The 22834-nt window shown below is 39.6% G+C and overlaps 1 protein-coding gene across 1 annotated transcript in view; it reads right to left on the reverse strand.

Moving 5' to 3' along the window:
* The window catches only part of anapc1 (anaphase promoting complex subunit 1), a 45018-nt gene extending 30429 nt beyond the window's left edge, over nucleotides 1-14589 (reverse strand). Inside the window, exons 1-23 of the mRNA XM_069144300.1 lie at nucleotides 14444-14589; nucleotides 13517-13756; nucleotides 13119-13283; nucleotides 12765-12807; nucleotides 12540-12637; nucleotides 11912-11994; nucleotides 11694-11767; nucleotides 11450-11595; nucleotides 11212-11369; nucleotides 10831-10962; nucleotides 10499-10717; nucleotides 9972-10067; nucleotides 9626-9716; nucleotides 9136-9201; nucleotides 8824-8961; nucleotides 8337-8480; nucleotides 7543-7603; nucleotides 5159-5214; nucleotides 4349-4480; nucleotides 4018-4092; nucleotides 2245-2352; nucleotides 1615-1784; nucleotides 51-142 (exon numbers count right to left, since the gene is read on the reverse strand). Coding sequence (XP_069000401.1) covers nucleotides 51-142; nucleotides 1615-1784; nucleotides 2245-2352; nucleotides 4018-4092; nucleotides 4349-4480; nucleotides 5159-5214; nucleotides 7543-7603; nucleotides 8337-8480; nucleotides 8824-8961; nucleotides 9136-9201; nucleotides 9626-9716; nucleotides 9972-10067; nucleotides 10499-10717; nucleotides 10831-10962; nucleotides 11212-11369; nucleotides 11450-11595; nucleotides 11694-11767; nucleotides 11912-11994; nucleotides 12540-12637; nucleotides 12765-12807; nucleotides 13119-13283; nucleotides 13517-13732 — 2563 coding nt within the window. The 5' untranslated portion in view covers nucleotides 13733-13756; nucleotides 14444-14589. The remainder of the gene's footprint in view (nucleotides 1-50; nucleotides 143-1614; nucleotides 1785-2244; nucleotides 2353-4017; nucleotides 4093-4348; nucleotides 4481-5158; nucleotides 5215-7542; nucleotides 7604-8336; nucleotides 8481-8823; nucleotides 8962-9135; nucleotides 9202-9625; nucleotides 9717-9971; nucleotides 10068-10498; nucleotides 10718-10830; nucleotides 10963-11211; nucleotides 11370-11449; nucleotides 11596-11693; nucleotides 11768-11911; nucleotides 11995-12539; nucleotides 12638-12764; nucleotides 12808-13118; nucleotides 13284-13516; nucleotides 13757-14443) is intronic.
* Between the last annotated feature and the right edge of the window lie 8245 nt (nucleotides 14590-22834).

Below are 22834 nucleotides of genomic sequence, written 5' to 3' on the forward strand. Positions count from 1 at the left end.
TTGTCTGTTTCTTGACTTGATACCATTATAGACAATTAAATGGATCTTACACTGGTCTATGAAGCAGCTCTCAGTGAAGCCACCTATTAATGAAGGGTAGTCTCTCCAGTACAGATCCACGTACTCTTCCAACTGTAGGTCTCTGCAAACAAAAACAAAACAATTAAATATTTTATTATTACTATATTACTAATATACATATGTATTATCAGTATACTTGAATAGCAATGTATCCATATACATGAACACATACTGAAGATTTCCGCAGCATAACAGCATCAGAAGTTGGATTTTTGTCTTTGTTTAACTCCACCATTGTGAAGAAAAGGAACATTTCCACTCGCACTGACAAAAGTTTTCAACGTTGCATCACTTGATTATTTGCTCGACTTTCTGCCAGGTCTTTCATAATGTCTATCTCTGCTCAGCTGCACACTAAACTGCTGCCGGTCATTGAGACCAATCTAAATGGCTCTACACTCTCAAATACCTTCTGTGACATTTAACTTGTTTGGGGCAGTAATTAAACACACGGCAAAAGTAATTAACATTCATGAAACATTGGCATTACCTTAACATCAGATAATCAATAGTTTTTAATCCTGGTTAGAAGCCCTGACTCCCACACAATTTACCAGCTCTCCGTGTGTGTGTGTGTGTGTGTGTGTGTGTGTGTGTGTGTGTGTGTGTGTGTGTGTGTGTGTGTGTGTGTGTGTGTGTGTGCGTGCGTGCGTGCATGCGTGTGTGTGCACTATACACTGGTTAATGCCAGTACAGTTTCCAACTTCAACTCTATCATTTATTTTTTTATTCCCTTATGCTTTACTACCTCATTGCCTTTGCATCATTTTAGAGTTCGTATTTATCGGTTTATTAATACCTTAAAGTGATTAAAGGTGGTATTGTGTGTATCTGATCAAGCGTATCAAGCTGCTGAATACAAGTGCCCTTACAGTTATAAATAAAGTTGCATTTAATTGAATAAAAAGTGATCTGATACAACTATCAAAGGACAAAATTAACCTGTACATCTTTATATGACTTTTCCACGACATGGGAAAACCAAATAGTAAAATTCGGACATTTTAAGGATCATCCTTTTGGTTAAACCAGTTAAGATTAAACAGTTAATAAAAAAAAGTGTGTAAAGATTTGTCCCACACTTGTGTAACTACCCACATACTAACAACACAGACCAATTACTCTGAAGAGCACTTCACTCTCCCACTCCACTTGCTCTGTTATCGTCATTGTCACCAATCACAGCAGCCACTTGACACCCTGTTGACGTTTATTTCTCAGTACACATCACTAAAGAGCCTTAATTACACACAAGCCTTCACTAGAAACAACGAGGTGTGTTGCTCTTTTCTTCTCACGGTGAGAGTTCAGTGAAGTTGCCGGCAAATTAGACGAGGGTCTGTTTGTTGGAATAAATGTCACAAGTCTCATCTGGGTTTTATAAAAGGAACCGTTCTTTTTGTTTTCTGCCAATTTACATTCATTCAGATCTCTATGAGCATTTCCTTACTCCCTATATTAGACATATTTATCCTTGGAGCAGCAAACGGAAACAAAAAAAACACACAGATACACAGGTACAGTAGTAGTTACCTGGCCAGTTGTTGCAGCAGACAGACCAGCGATGAGGCTCTCGCTCTCTGCAGCTCATCCAGCTGCAGCTCCTGATAGAGCAGATGGAGAACGTAGAAAAGGGCGGGAATGTGCGGGAAGAGCGGAGCTGAACTGTCCAACTTCAGAGATGGACTGGAAGGAGAAGACATCTGGGACAAAGAAAAGACAAAATAAAATAGAGGCTAAAATAGCAAGGCAAGGAGCAGTGTAACCGGGGAGATGTTGTCATTATATGATGATGCACTGTTTAGTTTGTGCTGAACTGACCATGTGCACAAACAACAAAATCAATAATATTACAACTAACAAATGTATTCATGTTTATGTTTATCATTCAGACCAGTGGACACCATCTATTTTGTCTGAATTATGTCCACAACTTAAATAAGCTCCAGCATCAATTCATCAACTCCATCTGTCATGTTCCAAATGTGTTATTTCCAAAGACGAAAACAGTGTTGATGGGGAGGGTGGCGAGGTACATGAAGATATATGCAACATTAAGTCTTATTCAAACAAAGTGCATCATAACCATCATGGTGTAATCCAAACAAAAATCAAGCAACATGCAATAAACGGTATGGATTCCCCCCAGAGTGGGTTACATACAGTGGACAGGCCCTCAGTTTCTGTGGTGCCGCTGGAGTCCACTGGACCACACACAGGCTGGGAATTCATCTGACGGTGGTAATGAGACCCCAACAGGTAGTCCCAGTCCTACGCAGAGAGGAGACAAAGAGAAAAGGAAGTAATAAGGTGACTTCTCCGATCAGACACTATGAAGCAAGGGTGACCTGGCCAAGACAGACCACACGTTGGTTCACAACCTGTTATGTGACTGGGAAAAGAGGTACCATTGTATATAATATATATAGATATATACTGTACTGTATATACTGTGCATTTTATATTTTATACTGCTATTTACTGCTATTTTATTGCTTTTCTATTATTCTATTATTATCTTATTGCTTCTGTATGCTGCTGTAGCGAAAAAAAATTCCCTTGGGGATTAATAAAGTAACTACCTAACCTAACCTAACCAGGGACTGCCATTGAGCTGAGAAAAGATTTAAAAAAAAAATTTAAATAGTGTGGACTGGTCTGTGGGTTGAAGCCAGTGGACAGTACGAGTTGTCTTTACCTTTACCAGCGCAATGTCCTACTATTGGTCAAGCGCAAAGAAAGGTTGTAGATAGTAGAAAAAAATGTGTTTTCCATGGCAGACATTTTGACACACGAGAAACTGATAACATTCATGATTATTCAGTTCCGTTAATTGTCTCAGTGAACAGGGATGCACAAGATCAGGGGCTTTTCTAATTGAAATGCAGCTATTGTTAATACAACTGTGCTTTTCCTGCTAAGACAAGTAAGAAAAAGGTGTATTCCAGCACCTGAGTGTTTTTATTAGGACATTATGAGACATCCAACAGGCCCAACAATAATTTCAGTCCCAAAGCACAATGTCTCTCAAGGCTATTTTCATGCTGGTATCTTGCAGTCTGAATGAGGGGCAAGAACGGAAACATCCTGAGCGTTGCATCACTGTTCACGGGATGGGAAAAAAAATTGAGAATTCAATGAATCTTATATCTGTATAATTGTGGATTTTGTGTTTTGTGTATTAAGTGTGGCTGCAAAAACACCAAAGCATCTGAGCAGCATGAATATAAATGTTGAACCATCTCAGAGACGGTAACAAACCGACCCCGTCTGCAGCATGCTTCAGTTTAATCTGACTCATGTAGTTCCTCATTTTCTCTCTCTCTCTCTCTCTCACACACACACACACACACACACACACACACACACACACACACACACACACCGCCTCAAGGTGATTGACATTTGGCTGTCATGTTTTGCTCTAATGAGAGCACACAGCACAGATTACTTAAGACCCCCCCCAACCTTAAATTGGGAGTATTTTAAGAAGACCTTCAATTCACACAAGTACAAACATGAATGACCGGATGCCACAATTACAACACATGCTGTTGACATTAATATTCGGTCCCTCCAGGATTTTGCAGCATTTTTGTTGCGCTAAATTTCTTTGATTTTGTGGTTGTTTTACTAAAAAATACACAGGGAGGCAAAAATACAAAAGGAAGCTCTGCCATCACATGTGTGCACTACATAATCATATCAGAAACCAAATGTAGATGATGGCCTAATCACTGACAGTCATTAGCAAAGAGAAACTCAATGATTTGATCATAAGACTGGAAATAACAGTGACAAGCTGCCAGTGTGTGTGCGCGTGAGATGGAGCGCCTCATGAATTACATGAAGCTGTATAAACCTCATGTAATTCAACACATACTTTATGATTAGACTGCCCCAAACATCCCATCAGATCCCAGTTTAACCACACACCTCATCAGAGCCTCCGTCTGAGGGACGAGCCTTCTTGGCTGCAATCACAGGAGAGAGAGGCACTTCAAAATGCAGCTGGGTAAAGAGGGAAGGACAGAGGGCAAAGTCACGACACATCAGACCATTGTTCAAAGTCAAAATAATGTTTGAAAGGTCAAGAATAGAAAACACATCAACAGCAGGCTGTGAAGATAAGGATTTTGAATTGAAAAACCTGCGTAGATAAATTTCCATCTTTTTATTATGGAACGAATAACAGATATGCTCAATTCTGTAATCTACTGGGATCAAATATGTATTTCTTCGCTACATAAAACAACAGCTGACTCACGTTTCGTGTCCAGGTCAGGCGCTCAGTGTTGTAGCCCATCAGTGTCATGAAACATGTGACAAACAGGTTCCACTCTGCGTGCGCACTGGGACCACCAGGGGCGTTGTAGATGTTGTACCACTTCACCAACACCTGCTCGTTTTTCAGAAATTAGCCAGCGTAAATAAAGTTTCTCCATTTAAAAAAAAAAAAGACGTTATGCCCACAAAGGAAAAGGTTTTTTATCGACTTAGATTTATATAATTTTAAATGCCCTTAAAACATATTTTCTCATTCAGCTTTTTCTCAATTTTCTGCCAAAGCTTCAACAGTTTGTACAGTTTTCACCAATCAGGGTTGACGAACAAGGTGATAAGGGTTTTGCTGTTTTATTTTCCAAAGAAAACAACAATAAGTCGATCCAGACGGTCCTGATGAAGCAGTTTCGTGTTCAACTCCTAAATAATAATACTGCTGGGATGTATTAGAAATATGATTGTTGTTTATTTAGTCATGAATACTTAATGTTCAAGAGACATACTTGAGATATAAAACCAGTATTTCAAGGGCTTTAAATAAAACAAGGAGAATAACAAAATTAAATATGGAAGACAGAACATCTGGTTACGTTGCAACAACGGCTCTCTGTTGGCATATATTCACATATTCCATAAATCACCTGGAAAATGGCACAGTGTAAATGACTAATAAATACCACAATGCCATGGTAAGTCTCTGAGTTGTGTAAAGATGTAACACAGCCTGATGAGGTCTGTTTTTGTAGTGTCTTTCAAGAATTGAGTCAAATTAGTCATCGTCACTTCCACAAACCTTAATGGCAGCTTCCTTTGGCAGAATGAAACGAATCGCCTGAAGGCACTTTCTCACTGAAATACATCAAAGGGAAAAGGGAAGATGAATTGAGAGGAAAAAAACGGATTTAAGATGTAATTCTGAGAAGTGGGAAATTCACTGCAGCTAAGAGTACAATCTATGACCCCTGTAGTCAATTTAGGAAGCAGACATTTCATAAAAAGTATTTATTTCCCTATCTTTTGTAAAAAAAAAAAAAAAAAAAAAACAACTAGACGATTCTTAGCATAACAGTTTTTTAGGAGTTAATAAATGACATATTGACTCTTTATTGCATGTCGGTAAATGTTCCCCGTTTGGGACGTTTTCAGTAACTGCATGAAAGACACTTATAGCAGTTTGTTTTTGAGTAGACTAATATATAAAATATATCTGTTTTAAAAGTAAAATATGTTTGAAATTCATTCAATTTGGCCTCAGTTGAATACCTGCAATGAAGATCCCAGTATTTACCAGAAGTTTCCTGTGACAGATACCTTAATGAACCCAGGATTTTAACTACCTGTGCCTGTATGTTCACAAACAGAAGAATATTGTCTGTACTAAAAGAAAAATGCCTTCGCCCAGCCTCATGACTCTCATGGCTACTGCTACAGTTCATCGTTATAAAACTGGAATTAAGAGTAACACAGCTTGACCGACATTTAAACTGAAAGTTACAAGCTTAAAACATTGCAGCTTCCAACATTGTTTCTAATTCAACTGATCTCAAATCTCCTCAAACGAAGAGGGACGGCTAAAGAACCGGGTGTCTGGTCAGAATGTTGCTGATTTGAATGTCTGGACCGACTGTGGAAACACCGAAAATGGTTTGAAAAAGACTTCAGGTTTTTTTTCCAACAAAAGCCTGAATTCTGCACCAAAACAGCTCTTAATGAAATGTTGTGTTTCGACCACCAACCTTAGATGAATACAACTTTGAAAATCAAACCCCCATCCTGTAGGGATAATTTTTAGCCTCTTCTCAACATCAAAACACAAAAAAGGAAATTAAACCATAACCACCACCACCACAACAATAATTAGCGCTACTGTGTCTCCTAACAACTCTGACCAATCAGATTCCTAATCAACCTCACTAGGCGATCTTAATTGGACATTCAGAGTGGGAAAGGTCAAGGAAGATGTGGATAAATGCCATTTCATTAGAGGAAGAAAGCCTCGTCTGTGGGATTGATTATTAAATAATGGGGAGCAACGCATAGACAAGACACAAAGGTGGCCACATAGAGTCATACACACACCTTAATGACGGCGAAGGCTTAAAAAAAACAAAAAACAAGGTTCAACAAAAGCTAAAGGAGATTAAGAAACTTGATGATTCATGGTCAAAAGAGCAGAACAGACCCAGATACCAAGCAGTGGGAAACAACAGAGACAATAAACCAGGTGACCTCCATTTTAATTGGAAAGAAAATCAAATTTGTCATCTTGTAATTCATACTAATTACTCCAAAGTACTTGAATATCAGCTAGTTTTAACTTTACACAGCCATAGTCTGAAGTAAAAAATGACTGGAAATTGTTTTACACACCATGTAAAGGAAACTATGTTCAAAGAAAGCTGAGAAAATAAACAAATAAGGAAACTGAATAATCATCCAACAAGGCATGTTTACAGGAGATTCACAAATTTTGTTTTAAGGGCTCTGCAAATCTGTTAATTATATCTTAGGAATGGCAACCGACAGACTTCAGTAAAGACAAAGCAGAAAAGTTGGAATGAGGAAGGAGCAGAGTCGAGCGAAGGGAGGTGGCATCACACACGCACACATACACACATACGCGCAACCACTCACTGTAATTAACTGTTAAAGGGTTAATTCAAAATAAAGATAAAGAATACAATAAATAAGAAAAAAAAGAAAGTCTAATGACATATTTAACAAAAGGCGTCTGGAAACGTGTGCGTCTGATTTTTCAACAGGAACTACACAAAGAAACTTCACATGATGTAGTGGATTAATCATTGGTGGGAAGCGGTGCGCGTGTGTGTGTGTGTCTGCCTTGTAATGGCATCCTCAGTACATCAAGATTATACGTCATCATGTAACAATGTAGAGCGGCTCTCAAACCTAATTTCAGGGACTTAACTGCTCTGACTCAGCCATCTGAGTGTGTGTGTGCGTGTGTGTGTGTGTGTGTGTGCGTGTGTGTGTGCGTGCGCGTTCTCGCTTAAAAGGTTTGCATTTTAACAACAGACAACATGATTGACCAACAACGAAGCCTTTTTCTGAAATGTATGTATGCACACAATATTATTTTGTATTATTATGTTGTTGTTTTTTTCACTTTTATATCGTGTCTATGTGCGTGTGTGTGCATGTGCGCGTGTGTCTCACCCAGTTCTGAAGTAGCAATCTCTGGGACAGAGATCCTCAGCATTGTCCCAGTGCTCAGTTCCTGGAGAAGGGGAAAGATTTGACACATATTCAGACTGTACACTTTCAGTTCAGTTTAGAACCAGTGCAATGCAGCTGTAATCATTTTGGTTAAAAATTTAAGCAATGATAGCAAGACAACATGAAACCGGAGCCAATAAATAGAATTAATCTTCAATTTATTGATCTACAACTGTCCTTCTGTGACATGTAAAATGGTCTCCTGTGAAGAGGTCTAATGTGGAGTTCAGAGCAAACGCAAAGCGAATGTTCTCCTCACGTTACTCGTGCGAGTGCAGATGCAGATTCGCGTCGCACCGCATTATTTCGCAAACGTTCGCGTCTTTGAATTTACTTTGTATGTAATCGCTCTGCGGGAGTAATTTGCTTCGCGTTCGATCTGAACACGGCTTAATGGCTTCTGTTAGACGATGAAATATCTCCAGAGAAACAACAATCGGTCTTAACTGAAAAATAAATTGGTGTGTGCACTGATTCGTTGCGTGCACCCCGTATTTTCCTTTTAGGTTATTGCTCAGTTTTTCAGGTATTATGTTGGTGCACAACATTTTCCAAAACCACATCGTGTTTTTCTTGGTTTAGTCATAAACCGCTAAAATCCACCCAGAGAGAAGTCAATTCTCAACTGTGAATCAGACCCTGTAACTTCTGTTGCTGAAAAAAATAAAAAATACAATAAAAACCTGGGAAACATGGTTCAACATTGAGGTAACCAAAAGGTCTCACAAACCTACCAGAGTGACCCGGTTGCAGACGGGATCCCGCAGAGCATGGATGTAGGGCGTGGCCTGTTGGAAGGTGTAATCGTCCAAAAATGAACCTTCGTGGTGTTTAATGTTTGGACCCCGCAGCTCTATTACTGGCGAAGGCATGATGTCCTGAAGGAGAGGCGTTGGAGTAGAGAGGTGAAGCCAAAGAGACACCAGTGGTAAAACATAGGGAGGTAAAATGAGTCGTCAAAATGCAATGTGAAAATTTAATTTAAAAAGAAATAGGAATACAATCTGTAGAGGGTAATGTTTTTGAGATTATTTTCTGTTTTTCCTGTAGAAAAATGAAAATGAATAGAAAACAGGAAATTAAATCAAGCCTCCGTGTTTACTGTGACAAGACTACCTCGCAGAGAGGAAATTGTTTCTAAGACGGAACAAAAATGAACGTCAGCAAGCAGGAAAAACTGATACACATAAAGAAGAATCCATCTACAACACATGGTGGTACCTCGTCCAGTCTCTGGAGGTGTCTCGTGCCAGCGTTAGCCGGTGTGCTAACGTTCTCCACCGGCGTGCTGAGGTGAGGCAGGTGGTTGGTCAGGCTGAAGGTCGGCGACAACAGGCCAGGGACAAACACCTTACTGACCTGCAGCAACAACAAAGGTCTTGTGACTTCACCCTCCAATTATAATGATCCAATAAGCAGAAATATCAGTTAATTGATATCTACTCTCTCTCTCTCTCTCACCAAGTGGAGCCTCCACAGTTTTGTGAATCACTGAACTAATCAGAAGTCTTGGTGGATCTAATCCGAACTTACCCGGGTGATTCCCGTGTAGAGGACCAGACTGCCGCAGGCCTCCAGAACCAGCATGGCATCTATATTCTAGGGGGGGACATTTCAGTCAGAAAGACTCGCTGTCACAAACAACCATTATTTTTATTATCAATTCATCTTTATTTTGCCAATTAACCAGTAAAATGTTTGGTCAATAACATGTCACGACAACCCAGAGTTCACAGGTTTAAATTGTTTATTTTGTCCGAGCAACATTCCAAATATGCCTATTACTATCTTTCCTTTTTTTTTTCCCCACTTGAAAAATACTTTTGATGTCGATGAAAATATCTGTGACGATGAATCTGATGTGATGGTTACATACGAGATGTATGTTTAAAATTTTGGACGTGCTGAACAGTCGGCGACTTTTTAATTCCTGATCTGGAAACTATCAGGATAATTAGCTTACTTATTCAAAGGTCACTAATCTTCGCCTGTTCTCTTATGAAATATGAAAACTGTAATGTACCTGCAGAGGCTCTGCGTCTTTGGCGGGGATGGTTGTGACAGAGGGGAAGATTAGTTGAGCCGTATCGTTGCTCTCAATAAACTTCACACATCTGTGGAAACAATAAAAAAAAAAAAAGATGTTAACTTATAAATGGACATGTTACCCATAAAGCAGGTGGAAAGAGTGATGAAGAAGCAGGAAATAAAAGTCACAGAGAAAGTTAGATTTCAACTATTTTTGAGCAGTTTGTCAAAAAAATATGAGCGATCAATACTGTTGCGTTGCAGTCACGTTGCTCTGCAGAACTTTTATAGAGCGTATGTGTATGCTAATGTATGGTGTGTGTGTGTGTGTGTCTGTTGACCTGAGCTGTTGGTGAGACTCCACCAGGAAACAGAGGTAGTGGTTCTCACAGAGGTCAGAGGTCAGGAATACTTTAGACGCCTGGCTGCTCATCTCCCTGCAAATGAAAAGAAAGATTCACGTGAAACTACAGCAGTTCCTAAACTAGAATGGCGAAGTGCACCAAAAATAACAAGCATAAAATAAACAACACATTCAAAATGTATATCTTAAAAATAAATTTTCACAAACAAAACTAAAAACAAAAAAATCAAGAGACAAAATGTATAATGACATTAAAACATAAACTATTTAAACTCTGCCTCTCTTTTTCCATGAAACTGATCTGACATAAAGGAATCAAGGTAATACATTTCTGGATCTGTTAGCTAAGTAAGCACAGGAGCCCAAAAAAGTCACTCAATGTCAAGAAGACAAAATTGAAATTCAAGTAAAATTAAACTCAGTAATTCACTCTCAATAACTGTCTGTCATTGCTGTGAATGAATCCTGGGCCTGCATCTGTTTTCAGTCGGTGTTGGTGATTACCGGTGACAGGCAGCAGTGACCGTCTCACTCCACAGCTGCTCCATGCAAAGGTCCGGGATGATGGGCTCCATCTCCGGCACCAGCATGGTCTCGTTGACCGTGCTGTTAGGTGAGGGCAACAAGCCGTGGTGCCCCCTGGGGGGTGCGCTGTTGAAAGACGTGTTGAAACGAGACGCACCTGGAAAGGACGGAGCCGCCATGCCTGGAGAGTGGGCTCGGCTGGGAGAGAAGGATGGACGAGGAGAAAGGAGTCATGTTGCAGATAGGTCGCGTGCATGAATAGTTTCTTTCAGAAAACATTGCGAGTCTCTTCAATATGAAGTCCCATTCACCTGAGGGCGGCCATGTTGGATATACTGGGGGAATGAACTCGGGAGTGTATTCCTGGTGAGGATGTCATGATCCTGCTCTGGTGACTGTGCAGAGCGCTGTAGTGGAGAGGAGAGCCGGTACCAACAGCACAACTACAGGAAGAGAACCGATGACAACAACAAGGGATCAGAGGCACTTTAAAGTTCAACTAATGTCATGGACTCGGAGGAAACATTTGACATCATGCAAAATTTGAAGAATTTCAGCCTTTTCTTATTTATTTCCAAGTTATCTGTTTGGCGATAAGTTGTCAAATCATTTTCCATCTCTTTACCAGTCAATGTATCAACTAGTTATTGAAGCTCTATGTGCATGCAGCACTTTCACTTCACTTCCTTTACCTCGTTGCAGTTCCAGGACCGAGCCCACTTGCCCCACTGCCGACAGAAGAGTCAAGGCGGGAGATATTACGCAGGTGAGAGGTCAAGAAGCCCGAAGCCATCAGACCCAACGGTGTGCCAACTGGCTCTGCCGGACACCGCAGGACTGTCGAGCGCTCCTGATGGAGGCAATAGGCTCGCGGTTAAAGACACAGTTGTGTGTGTGTGTGTGTGTGTGTGTGTCTGTGTGATCACTCACATCATGTGTGACTTTGCGCAGGGCCCAGACAGAGTGTATTCCCTGCACGGTGTCATATGACACAATTATAGAAGGCTGGCAGCAGGTGAACACTATCTTCATGGTGGAGTCAGACACATACTGCACACGGGCGCTTTCAAACAGGCCTGGAAAAACACACACACACAAGCATAGATTAAGGTAAAAATACGGCAACTAAAGTGAGACAAAACAGACAGAGGAAAAGTGTACATGTGTGTGGTACCTGCGGGTTTATATACAACAGGTGCAATCTCGTCTAGAGGATGCAGCATGCTGAACACTGTGGGCAGAGGCTCCCTGTGAAGAGAGAACAACACAATGGTTTGATGTTTTGTGACTGCATCACTTTACACGGGGGTTTGTGTAAATCCAAACACGTGTTGCTCTTTGCCTTGAGCTTACGCGTGCACGTGCGCGTGAGTGTGCAGAGTTGGTGCGTACCCGGGGGGGCTGAGCTGTGCGTCATTCGCTGTGTTTTTCCGTTCCAGTAAAAGTCCAAACTTGGTCGCCCAGACGCGCGACACCTGGAGGAGAGACGACGGGACAGACATGACAGACATTGTAAACATCAGCAATAAATGTGGAAGAGAAAAGCATCCACCCACCTACCCGCACACGCACACGACACACACTCATTCAAATTCAGTATGGATGCAAACCTAAGCCGGGATTTCTCACACGCACATTAAACACGTGCCTGTGATAAAAATAAGATTTGTTCATACTGTCAAGGATCTACTGAAATTGACATTATTATTGGTTAGCCAGACAACGATTCAGCCACCGGGAAAATCAATAATCTGACTAATGTTCAAACACAAGAAAAATCCTGTATTTACAGAGAAAAAAAATACAGCTGGGGACACTGTTGTTACACCTAAAACATCTGCATGTTGCCCCAAAAAAGAATATAAAATGCTGCCTTTCCAAAATGGACCATCAAGAACATGTGCGCGTCAACCAGAGGGTATGACTAAGTGTCTGGTCTGTGATCAAAGGTTGGCAAATGGCTGATGTGTCTCCTCCTATGGACGTAAGGATTTCCCACCATTGTCTCTCTTTCTCTCACCTGGAAGGGTAGCGGTGAGATGAAATCCTTCCCGCTCACAGTGTGAACGTTGACACAGCTACTCTGGATGATACACACCGTGTGCTCCACTTCTTTCTCTGCAAAACAACATTAATGATGGGGTATTTTCTTCATGAAATTAAAAAACACTGCAACATAAATGAAACGATAACTTGAAATAAAGATTGCCTCAAAACAACAAAAGGGTCTTTAAAGGTACCGTACCGTCTTTCTTGTTGTGAGGAACAGCAAAGTTACACCATAAAGCCTGCAAAAAAATAAAAAATAAAAGACAGTGTCAACTTCGCTTGAGAAATTATTTTTTTTTGACAATCACCACAATTGTACAGTGCTGAGAAAAGTCCATCCACACAAAAAGCCATCTTGACAAAAGAAAAATCCCTTAACCTCAATGACAAACTTATACTCCTCAATTTAGTTGTTTTAAAGACTTCTGAGTTACTTCAGAAGATGACTGAAACATGACACCTAAATTGTCCAGTAACTCTCGTAAAATAGTGATGAAAAAGATAGAAGAATGGCATCACACTTGACTACAAACAGTATTCAATCATAGACCTGCTGCACTGGGCTGTCGACGGTGAAGGCTTTGTATACGCTGGAGGCTTGTCTCCGACTGCCCTGGCTCCAGACAACCACATTTCCTGCTGCATAGAGCTCCTCTTCAAACTCCACATCCTCCTCTCTGACTCCAATGCAGCCCTTCTTAAGCTGCCAGCATTCCTGCCGATCAAAACACATCCGTTAGACCAACGCAAGGACTAAATCAAGTGGTGCAACATTACTTTTCCAAAATTGGTGACACTAACTATTCCATCCACTATATTATGTGTAGAAACGAATGTCAATGGAATGCAAGAAACGCGTTTTAAAGCATTGACATTCAAAGCACTCAAATACAAGTTTCATGTCTTCGAAGCATTACGTAAAAGGCATGTGATGCCAAACAATCTCACCCTCTCTCTCTCCTGCAGACTGACTTCCTGCAGGGACCCCACCAAGCCGGCGGCACCGTCTGATGACCAGAGCTCGGAGGCGGGCTGGAGCTCTCTGAGCTGCAGGTTGAAGGCATTTGGATGGTTCCTGCAGTGCTCGCGGCCAAACGGGACAAACGACTGCAATTCCCCTGCGGCAATCATCGTGGCTGTCTCTTCATACACGACTTCCGACATGAGTTCCAGATATCAGCATTATTTCTAGGAAGGAGACGGGGATGAGAAATACAAGAAAAGCCTTTACAAATATGGAAGCAACGTTTCTTCATTTACGAGTCTGACAGCCCACCGGAGAGACAAAAGACAGCGGACTTCCCAGTCCATCAAATAAATCCAGATCCACAGATATACCAAGCCATATACATTGCTCAAAATATTCAAATCCATAAACAAAGTAACTTTATTCCACAGGAATAAATAAATGTTAAGACCGTTTTAAAATGATGGCTGTTGCTTTTTCAAGCTGTACTTCAAGATAAACAAATATATTTCAGTTTAATTTAACCAGGGTCGAAAACATTTTCAAGTTTGACGTTACTGATGACTAAATAACCATCATAACATATATATATTAATAATATTTATATTCCTTTACCTGCTCCTGCTAATTGACAAGAGGCTAAAAGCTAACTAGGACGTTTTCAACTCATTAACACCCCCAGAACAAACTCACTGTTTTACAGCCAGTAAGAGGCTGCAGGTTTATATAAATAAACGTGTTGACAGTGAGCTGTGATTCAGGGGCTGGCTGTTTAAAGTACTCTCCGGCAGTAGCATGCTAACGCTAACAGCCGCAGACCGCCGTTGCTTTCTAAGGCTCGATTAGCACGCTGGCTAGCTTTAGCTTCAGCGAGCTTTGAATTTGTTGGTACACGTTTCGCCGCTGACCTGATAATAAGGAATAGTCCGGCTCTTGTCGCGGAGTCCTTGCCTTTCCTTTCTCGAGCGCAACGCCGTCACCCGTACCAACATAGAAACAAACTTGGACCAGTTGCCAAACATCGGACGCGAACTGCGGTAGGTTTTCAAACGAGCGCGGACATCTTTACTGTCCCGACATCCTCTTCCTTCACCAGTCCGCCAATCAGGAGAGAGGACGGGAGGACCTCCGCGCTGATTGGCTGGCTACGAACTTTGACGAAGACTGTGTTTTTACTGGGTGATGAGTAAAAAAAATAAATAAATAAATAGAGATTCATTTGTTTGTTGCAGATCATGTTAATACATTTATCCTTAAATAGAAACCGATGCGCTACTGTGTCAAAGTCCTAAAAAAGTAGAGAAGGAGAACGAGACTCAGAATAAATGAAGTCACCATAATTCAAAAGGTCAAGAATGAGCCCAAGATTACAAATGATGCTTCTCTTTGACATGAGGTCTATTTGGGTCTCATTGATTTAAATCTGTCAGGATGAGCCAAAGTAAGTCACTTGTAATATGTAATAAAAAAAATATATATATATATATCAGGGCTCCAACTGTCAGTAATCTTATTGTCTTCCAGGATAAAAGTCAGTGGACAAGATCAGCAGATGCAGGACTGTGGATTTGATAAAGATAGTATCTTCATCCCAAAGAACTATAACAGATTTTTTTTTCTCACCAGTTGAGCGAACTTTTTGTAAACCTGTATGCAGAATAAATTGAAATAAAATTAAATTGAAAAAAATTACATTGATGAAGTAAATATGAATTAAACACTTAGTCTGACAGTGTGCATTTCAAGCAGTGACGTTTATTTGACTTTCGGACTTGATAATGTCGTTAAATACCGAGGATATTAATAAATGTAGCACAGAGGATAACTGTCACCCCAATTAAGAATAAATAGGCTGATATTTACATGGGGAAGTGATGAGTAATTACCGGCCTCTGTTTAAAGTCACACCAACTCATACATTCTATTTTGAGGATGTTTTTTTTATTATTTTGCTTCACTTCTTTAGATCTTTCATTCGTTTTAATGGGTTTTTTTTTAAAACTGAGTAATACATCATATGAAGAATATTTTTTTTTTAAATACGATAAACATTACTGTAATTATTAAGTACAATAATTAATTAGGAAATGTATTCACGTGAATTTAATCTAATTGTTTAAAATGTATATTGATCCTATATACAACAAAGTTCTATAAAATATAATCAGGTCAGAGTAAAATGTTATGTTGTTGACAGACAGACTGCTACTGTACTGTATCATGTAACTCCATCTGCATCAGATAAATCAATTCAGCACAAGGTGCTCATGAGAAATTACATCGATGCAGGAAATCAGGAGTCTGTGGGGCTCGGCTGCTCATGGATGTGATTGATGCTGCACAACAACAAGGTGCAATCTGACTGAGTTAACTCTCCCAGACAATTTCAGTGCAGTTCCCTGGATGGTGTGTATGCGTGTCCGCGAGGGAAAGAGAGATAAATAAAGTGAGAAAATGCTTTATCGATCAAATTCAAAAAAAAAATTTAAGGGAAAAGATAGACAGCTGCACAAATTAGAAATTAGAAAATTATATCAGAAAAGAGCTTGGGGGAAAAAAAAAAGCTGTTACCTTTAAACAAGTCTGTTATGTGTGTTAGTTTAAGTTGAAACAGGTGAGGAAACCAGTTTATTTTCCATATTTTGTGATCTCAGCATTACTGTTAAAAGCATTGTTTTCCTGGGTTTTTGATCGTCGTGATGTCCAGATCACTGAGCAGTCGTATGTTGTGTTGAGGTCTTAAATAATACGACCAAATGCTTTCTTGCTAACTTAGTAAAAGGAAATGTCAGTCTCACAAAATACATTTCTTTGGGTTACAAATAAAGAGTGCTCTCTTGATATGTGTCTTGTTTGGCTGTGGAAAAAACTACTTAAACAATATAAGTTGTGAAAACAGGTCAATTCTACTGAGCTGGAAACTTCAGAAAAGTTGCACAGTTTAAAACAGCAAATCCAGAGAAATAATAATTATTATTATGTTGGGTGAAACTGGCCTGCAAACTCTATAGTTGGTAGTCCGTAACTCAGCAGCTAACATCCTTACAACCACAACACACCTCATTATATTCATTTAGCTGCAACATGTTGACTGTTTGCGGTGAGGTCATCCTGCCATGACAGGTGCTCAGATTTCATTACGGCAGGGCTGCTAAAGCATCCGTGACACACCGAAGACGACTGCATAGGGACAAGAGTCGCACTCTGGTGGTCGTGTTTCTAGAGAAATGGCTTAAATTCTCCAAGTGAGCATCTAAGGAAGAACATATTGCACAAATTGGTGTTGTGCAATATTTCAGTCCATCACAGGTCTTGCTCAGGCACTGCGTGAAAAATACAGCTTATAAACGAATAAGATGCACCTCTGTAATCTAATGTAATTCAATTACCTGTGCAAATCTCATCTTCTTTTTTTTTTAGGTTTCGTTGACGCTGCATCAGAAAGATGTTCATTCAACTTTGTGGTCATTTTCAAGTCAGTCATAATTTGTGAGTGTTATTTTAAACTTGCTGCTAATATTTTATTTAACCCCCTTTACTTTGAAAGTTCAATATTCTGATTCAATGTTATTACACAATTCAATATTACTTTAAGTAATTGTACAATTAAAACATCAACAGGGAAGAAAAAAATAATTGTGTATACAAAATAAATGATGAACACGTACATACTCATATTATGTAAAGTTGTAGTCCAAAGATAAGATCACTGGTAAGAGTTAGGTATTGAAAAACTGTAGCAATCACACAGTAAAAAAAATAAATCATACAGTACATGCAAAATCACTGCTGACTGTATTTTTTTAGTGCAATATGTATGAGAAAGGTCACAAGTAGGTAAAAGTCAAGTGAGGAGGTCTTTTCATGAAATAATAATAATACAAAAAACATCAACTGTCTAAGAATGACCACACAGTGTCATCAAACAAAACCTCAGCTTCAGCTTCACAAGACAGCATTGGAAACATCATCAGTCGTTGGTTCAAAAAGGGAATTGAACTGTATTTGTTACGATTGTCTTCATGGACTCAAGAAAAACCTTCTTCATGCGATCAGTAGTTTATGGCCCCATATATGACCTCTCTCAGCACATTTTGACATGTCATAGCAGAAAGGCCCAGCTGCAAATAATGATTATGGATGTCTCTGTTACAGTCAGGTGAGCTGGTGACCCAGCATTGACAATAACAGGAAAATTACACTTCAACTTCCTGTAAGACGCTTTCAGATGGATGGATGGATGGATGGATGGATGGATGGATGGATGGATGGATGGATGGATGGATAAGTGGGTAAGTGGGTAAGTAGGTAGATAGATAGATAGATAGATAGATAGATAGATAGATAGATAGATAGATAGATAGATAGATAGATAGATAGATAGATAGATAGATAGATAGATAGATAGATAGATAGATAGATAGATAGATAGATAGATAGATAGATCTACATAGATATATGTGGCATATGATCTAATGCCACATTTCACTGTTTACTGGCAAAGCCACATAATCTGATTGGTCCTCCCCCATGAGAGCCAGACCCGAGTGCATCGTGGGTAAAGTTTGCTGGTTAATGAGAGCTAATGATGGAAATGTGAGTGTGTGTCTGTGTGTGTAAGCGTACGAGTGTGTGTTGCAACAATTAAAGTCTCAGGATGACATCGCTGCATGTAATGTCTGCCACGGGGCTGAATCCAGGCCAAATGCATTTATGTATTTAGTTAATTTAGGATGCAATGAAGAGCTCTGGTGGTCTAATTGATCTGTACAGGCCCCACACCAAAAACATGGCCTCCATTAAAGGAACCTTCAGGGACTTGGGTTTTGATGAGTGCTTGCATTTCGTGTCTCTGTGTGAGAGCAGAGAGGGAAAATAAATGGAAGCTGGCAAAAAAAGATGAATCTCTGTTGTGTTTGTGAGCACCGAAATGCAGATCAATCAAAGATACATACAGTATGTTCATCCAGAAACCGAAAATCTAAAAACGTTCATGAATGTGGGCATAAATAGCAGATGACAAACATTGATTTTACCACAGGAAGCTGCTGCTTGTCAATGACTCTTTTAACTGAATTGTAATTTTGCAGTAATTTTTGCAACCATGACTATCAAGATCATCTATTGGAACTTAAACCGTAAACGTTTGGTAAAACTTACCAACTTATTTTTTTTGTGCCAAAAGAAATAAAACATGTCTGTACTACCTTACACTTGACAGGTTGATTTCAGAAGGTCATGACAAATGATCTACACATTATTCAGGTTGGAGGACTTGTTGTTATGCTAAACTAGGCTAATCTTAGTCAGAGCTTCAGCTGTGTTTATCATGCCAAGAAATTAATGTCAATCATCTTCAAAGCAAAATCACCAAACTTTTAGTTGTCTATGTTTAAGCCAACAAAAATGGCCTCTATGTCCCCTCAATGGTATTGTCCGGTTCACAAGGTAGGACGTTTTGTGTCATAAGCACGTCATTTGCGTTACCGCATTATTGCAGCTCATTTCCCGAATTTCATCCGGCAGTGTTGACCAACTGTCTTCATTTTCAGCTCTGAACGCAGCCTGAGTCCTGCTGCAGTAAACCAGGTTTAACCGTCAGGGGAGCTCGGCTGTAATTCATCAGAGTAATCTCCTCTTGTTGCGGACGGCAATCCATCACCAAACCCAACTAGGTCCTTGGTGAACCAGGAAGAGAGGAGTCTCCCCACATGGGAGACAATAATCAGTTTGACACAGGCACCTATGACGACATTTCAGATGAGTGTAAAGGCCCATCGTTCGTCTGTGGAGGGATGTCTTATCATCTCCACACAAACACAGGTGGTTGGTATGATGAACCACCAGTGGGAATAGGAGTTACTGGAATACATATTTGTCTCTTTCTTATCTTTTTCCCGTTAGCATGAATTTATCCGCATCACTTGCACCAAACCCGAGACTTTCAGTTAACTTTTACAAACGTGTTTTTCTTCTACCAAGTTCATGATGTTTTTAGTCCTATTTTTTAAAGGTCTAAACACTTTCACTTTTTTCTCATGAACTCGGGCACATACATGAATCATATGACTGTCTGTCACTGTGCATCATGATACAGATGGAGATCCACTTTAAATATGTCATCACATTTTTCTTTAAATAATATAAAAATACTACTGTCTGTCAGTGTGTATTATAACACAGAACTTGATCCCGTTTGAATATTCAATGACATTGTTCTGCAAATAAAATTTTGAGGACTATGGCAATTTAAGGCATAGTCCCGTTTTGAGCTATGATCTTTATTACAATATTAATTGTGTGACACTGTATGCATTTTTGTAAGTGAAACAGTGATCTTCAGCGTAGATGATCTCTCAAGAGACTCTAAGTGAATGACTACAACCATGTTTATTTCAGAAAAAGCCGTTCCAAAATTTTTAATTATATTTTTACAAATTTGTATTCATTTTCACAAAAGTATCTGAAGAAACTCTGACAAAGCCCAAACAGTATATAGAGTTGGAGAACGTGTATTTCCCAACACAGAAAAGGAGATTATTCTTAACCGAATGAACACATTCGGTGGGTTAAGCAACGTTTTTAACTTTCATTCTAATTAAAACATTAAACTAGTGAAAAGAAAAACCGAGACAAAAGTCTACTAACTTTGTTTTCAAAGTCATTTGGACAGTTTTCATATTTTGCAGCTCAAAACTTTGGTGCGCTCTTTGCATAAGCAAGCTTGACCTGAAAAAAAAGTCAGATTAGCTTTTAGTGCAGCAAACATTTTCTTTCTAAATTAGTTTCAAACCATATTCTAGTATTTTTTTTCTTCCACCTTTCTCACCTTTCTGTTAATCTTGTCTCTACCTCTGTCTACACTTTCCCTTGCACACTGTCTCTCTCATCATCTGTCTTTGTCTTATCTCGGTATCTTTATTCCACCGCTCCACCTGCCACGTACACTCAGAGGAGGGAGAGAGATGAGCCAGAGTGGCACAGAGACCCCAGTGAGTCCCGTCAGGCTGCCAGCAGTAATCTGACATCAGAGTCGTCACTCGCTGGCCTGCTAATTGGATAATGTGGTGCAGAGGAGGCACTCAGCAAGCCAGGGGATTCCCCTCATCACACCGGCTGGGAGGAAGAGTCATGATGCAAAGTCTCTCATTGAATAGATATAAATATGGATTCCATCAGTGATCTTCACCACATATGTACTTTTTATTAATAAAGAAAACTTTAAAAAATGTCTTTAGCGACCTTAATATAGATCAGCAGTAGCAGTTGGTATGACAGTAGTAATAGTAGTAACAGTGGCTAATGATAGAATTACTGTAATTCAGGCCATGTAGTGGAAGCAGTAGCATCACAGGTAGCTACTGATGTAGTTTAGACACCCAGACTGATGAGACACAAAATCACTGCAAAGGATGAGGATGTATTAGAGTCTACATTTCATTTTCTTTGTCGACCATTTGCATTTCTGTCTGTTCGTTTTGCATCTTTTCGCATCTATTTGTTTAAGTTTTGCACTTATTTTTCAATGGCTCTATTTTTTTACCTGCTTGCATCTCCCAGTGGTCTGTCCAGTTCTGTCTCTTTGTTGTCTGGTTGCAGCTTGCATTTTGTCTCCCTTTGCAGTGATTTAATTTTTGTTTTTATTTTGCATTTCTTTTTCCTTGGTTTGTGTCTTTCAGTGGTCAGTTAGAATTTTTTTTATTTTTTTTTTTACAATTGATTTCTCATTCGTTTTGTGACTCTTTGTGGTCATGTTGCATCTCTTTGTAGTTGTTTTGAGTCGCTCCTTTGAATGGGCCCGTGGGACCCATGTCCAGTAGGCCCACTTCAGTGTGTCCATTTAGTTTGCCTAAGTGCAAATTTGTGATTTAATGACTCTTTTCACTTAATTCTCGTTATTTATGGCCCATAAATGTATGTTTCTTAGGATGCACGTTATATCATGTTCAAAATGCAGAATTCTATCAAATGCAGCAACACTTGCCCAATAAATATTTCCCAATGGGGACATTAAATTATATCGTATGGTATCGTATAAAAATATCAACTGAAATTAGAAGAACCAGTTATTCAGCATTGCACTCCACTCAGAAATTATTTTTAGTAGCAGCTGTAGTAGAAGTCGGCGTGATATTAAAACTAACAATGGCAGTAGTAGTTGCTCCAGTTGGTCCAGGTAGCCTCACCATTACCAATGGGTATCACTGGTAATGGTTCTGATAAAGTACCAATAAGTACAATAAGACAACATTAGATTTCCGTTGTCTTCAGTTCTCTGTGTCACCCCGCGTACAGAGGTGAGGCAGCCTGTTACTCGTCTACAGGAACGTTTCCTTCCGCACATTCCATCAACATCAACATAATAACGCTGATATTTCCTCCATCAGCTTCCTCTTCCTGCAGGGATCTGTCTCCAATCACTGCTGTCAATTAGACCAGCTCCTTCTCCCATGGACTTCTGCGTAATCTGCTTTTTCTCTGGACTGATCACATTAAGGTTCACATAGTGCCATCATGGCTGAGAGGAGGGAGGATGAGGAGAGTGGGGGGGTCATCTGCTGACTGAGAGGAGAAATCATACCGGGGAAGGCCAGACTCACGGCTGTCATCATGCAAAGTTTTGAAATTTGTGATTATTATCAGGTATAAAAAAATCTATATTTTTCAATAGATTCTTGCTCCCAGCATTAAAACCATTTTGTAATATATGTTGCCAAAGGAATCAAGTTTTCAGGTTGCTCGTCTGTCTCAGGATTGTAACTCTTAGGAATGCCTTGAAGGCATTTCTTCAAATTTGTCACAAACGCTCACTTGGACTCAAGGATCTCCAAAATCAATTTTGGGGTCAAAGGTCAAAGTAACTGTGACCTGAAGTTGTTAAATTCTCGTGAACATCTCAGATATCTCAGGAACACTGATGGAATTTCTTAAAATGTGGCACAAACCTTCACTTGGACTCGAGGATGAACTGGTTACATTTCAGTGGTCAAAGGTCAAAGGTCACTGTGACCACACAAGGCACATTTGTGGCCATCACTCAAGAATGAATCTGCTAATTATGACAAAGTTTTACACGAATGTCTAATATGATAAAATAATAAGGTGATAACAGTTTATATCCAAAAGGTCAACTTTACTGTGAAATCATAATGTCCTGCAAAACACTTTTCTGGCACGTGTTGCTGGCATCAAATTCAAAACGATTCAATATTTTCCAAAAAAACATGGAAATATATTAAACATAGGTTTACATGATTTGCAAATCATCACATTCCGTTTTTATTTACATTTTACACAGC

Source organism: Embiotoca jacksoni, unplaced genomic scaffold, assembly GCF_022577435.1.
Source record: "Embiotoca jacksoni isolate LCO1_2020_lvr unplaced genomic scaffold, fEmbJac1.0.p SCAF_12, whole genome shotgun sequence".
NCBI lineage: Eukaryota > Metazoa > Chordata > Actinopteri > Embiotocidae > Embiotoca > Embiotoca jacksoni.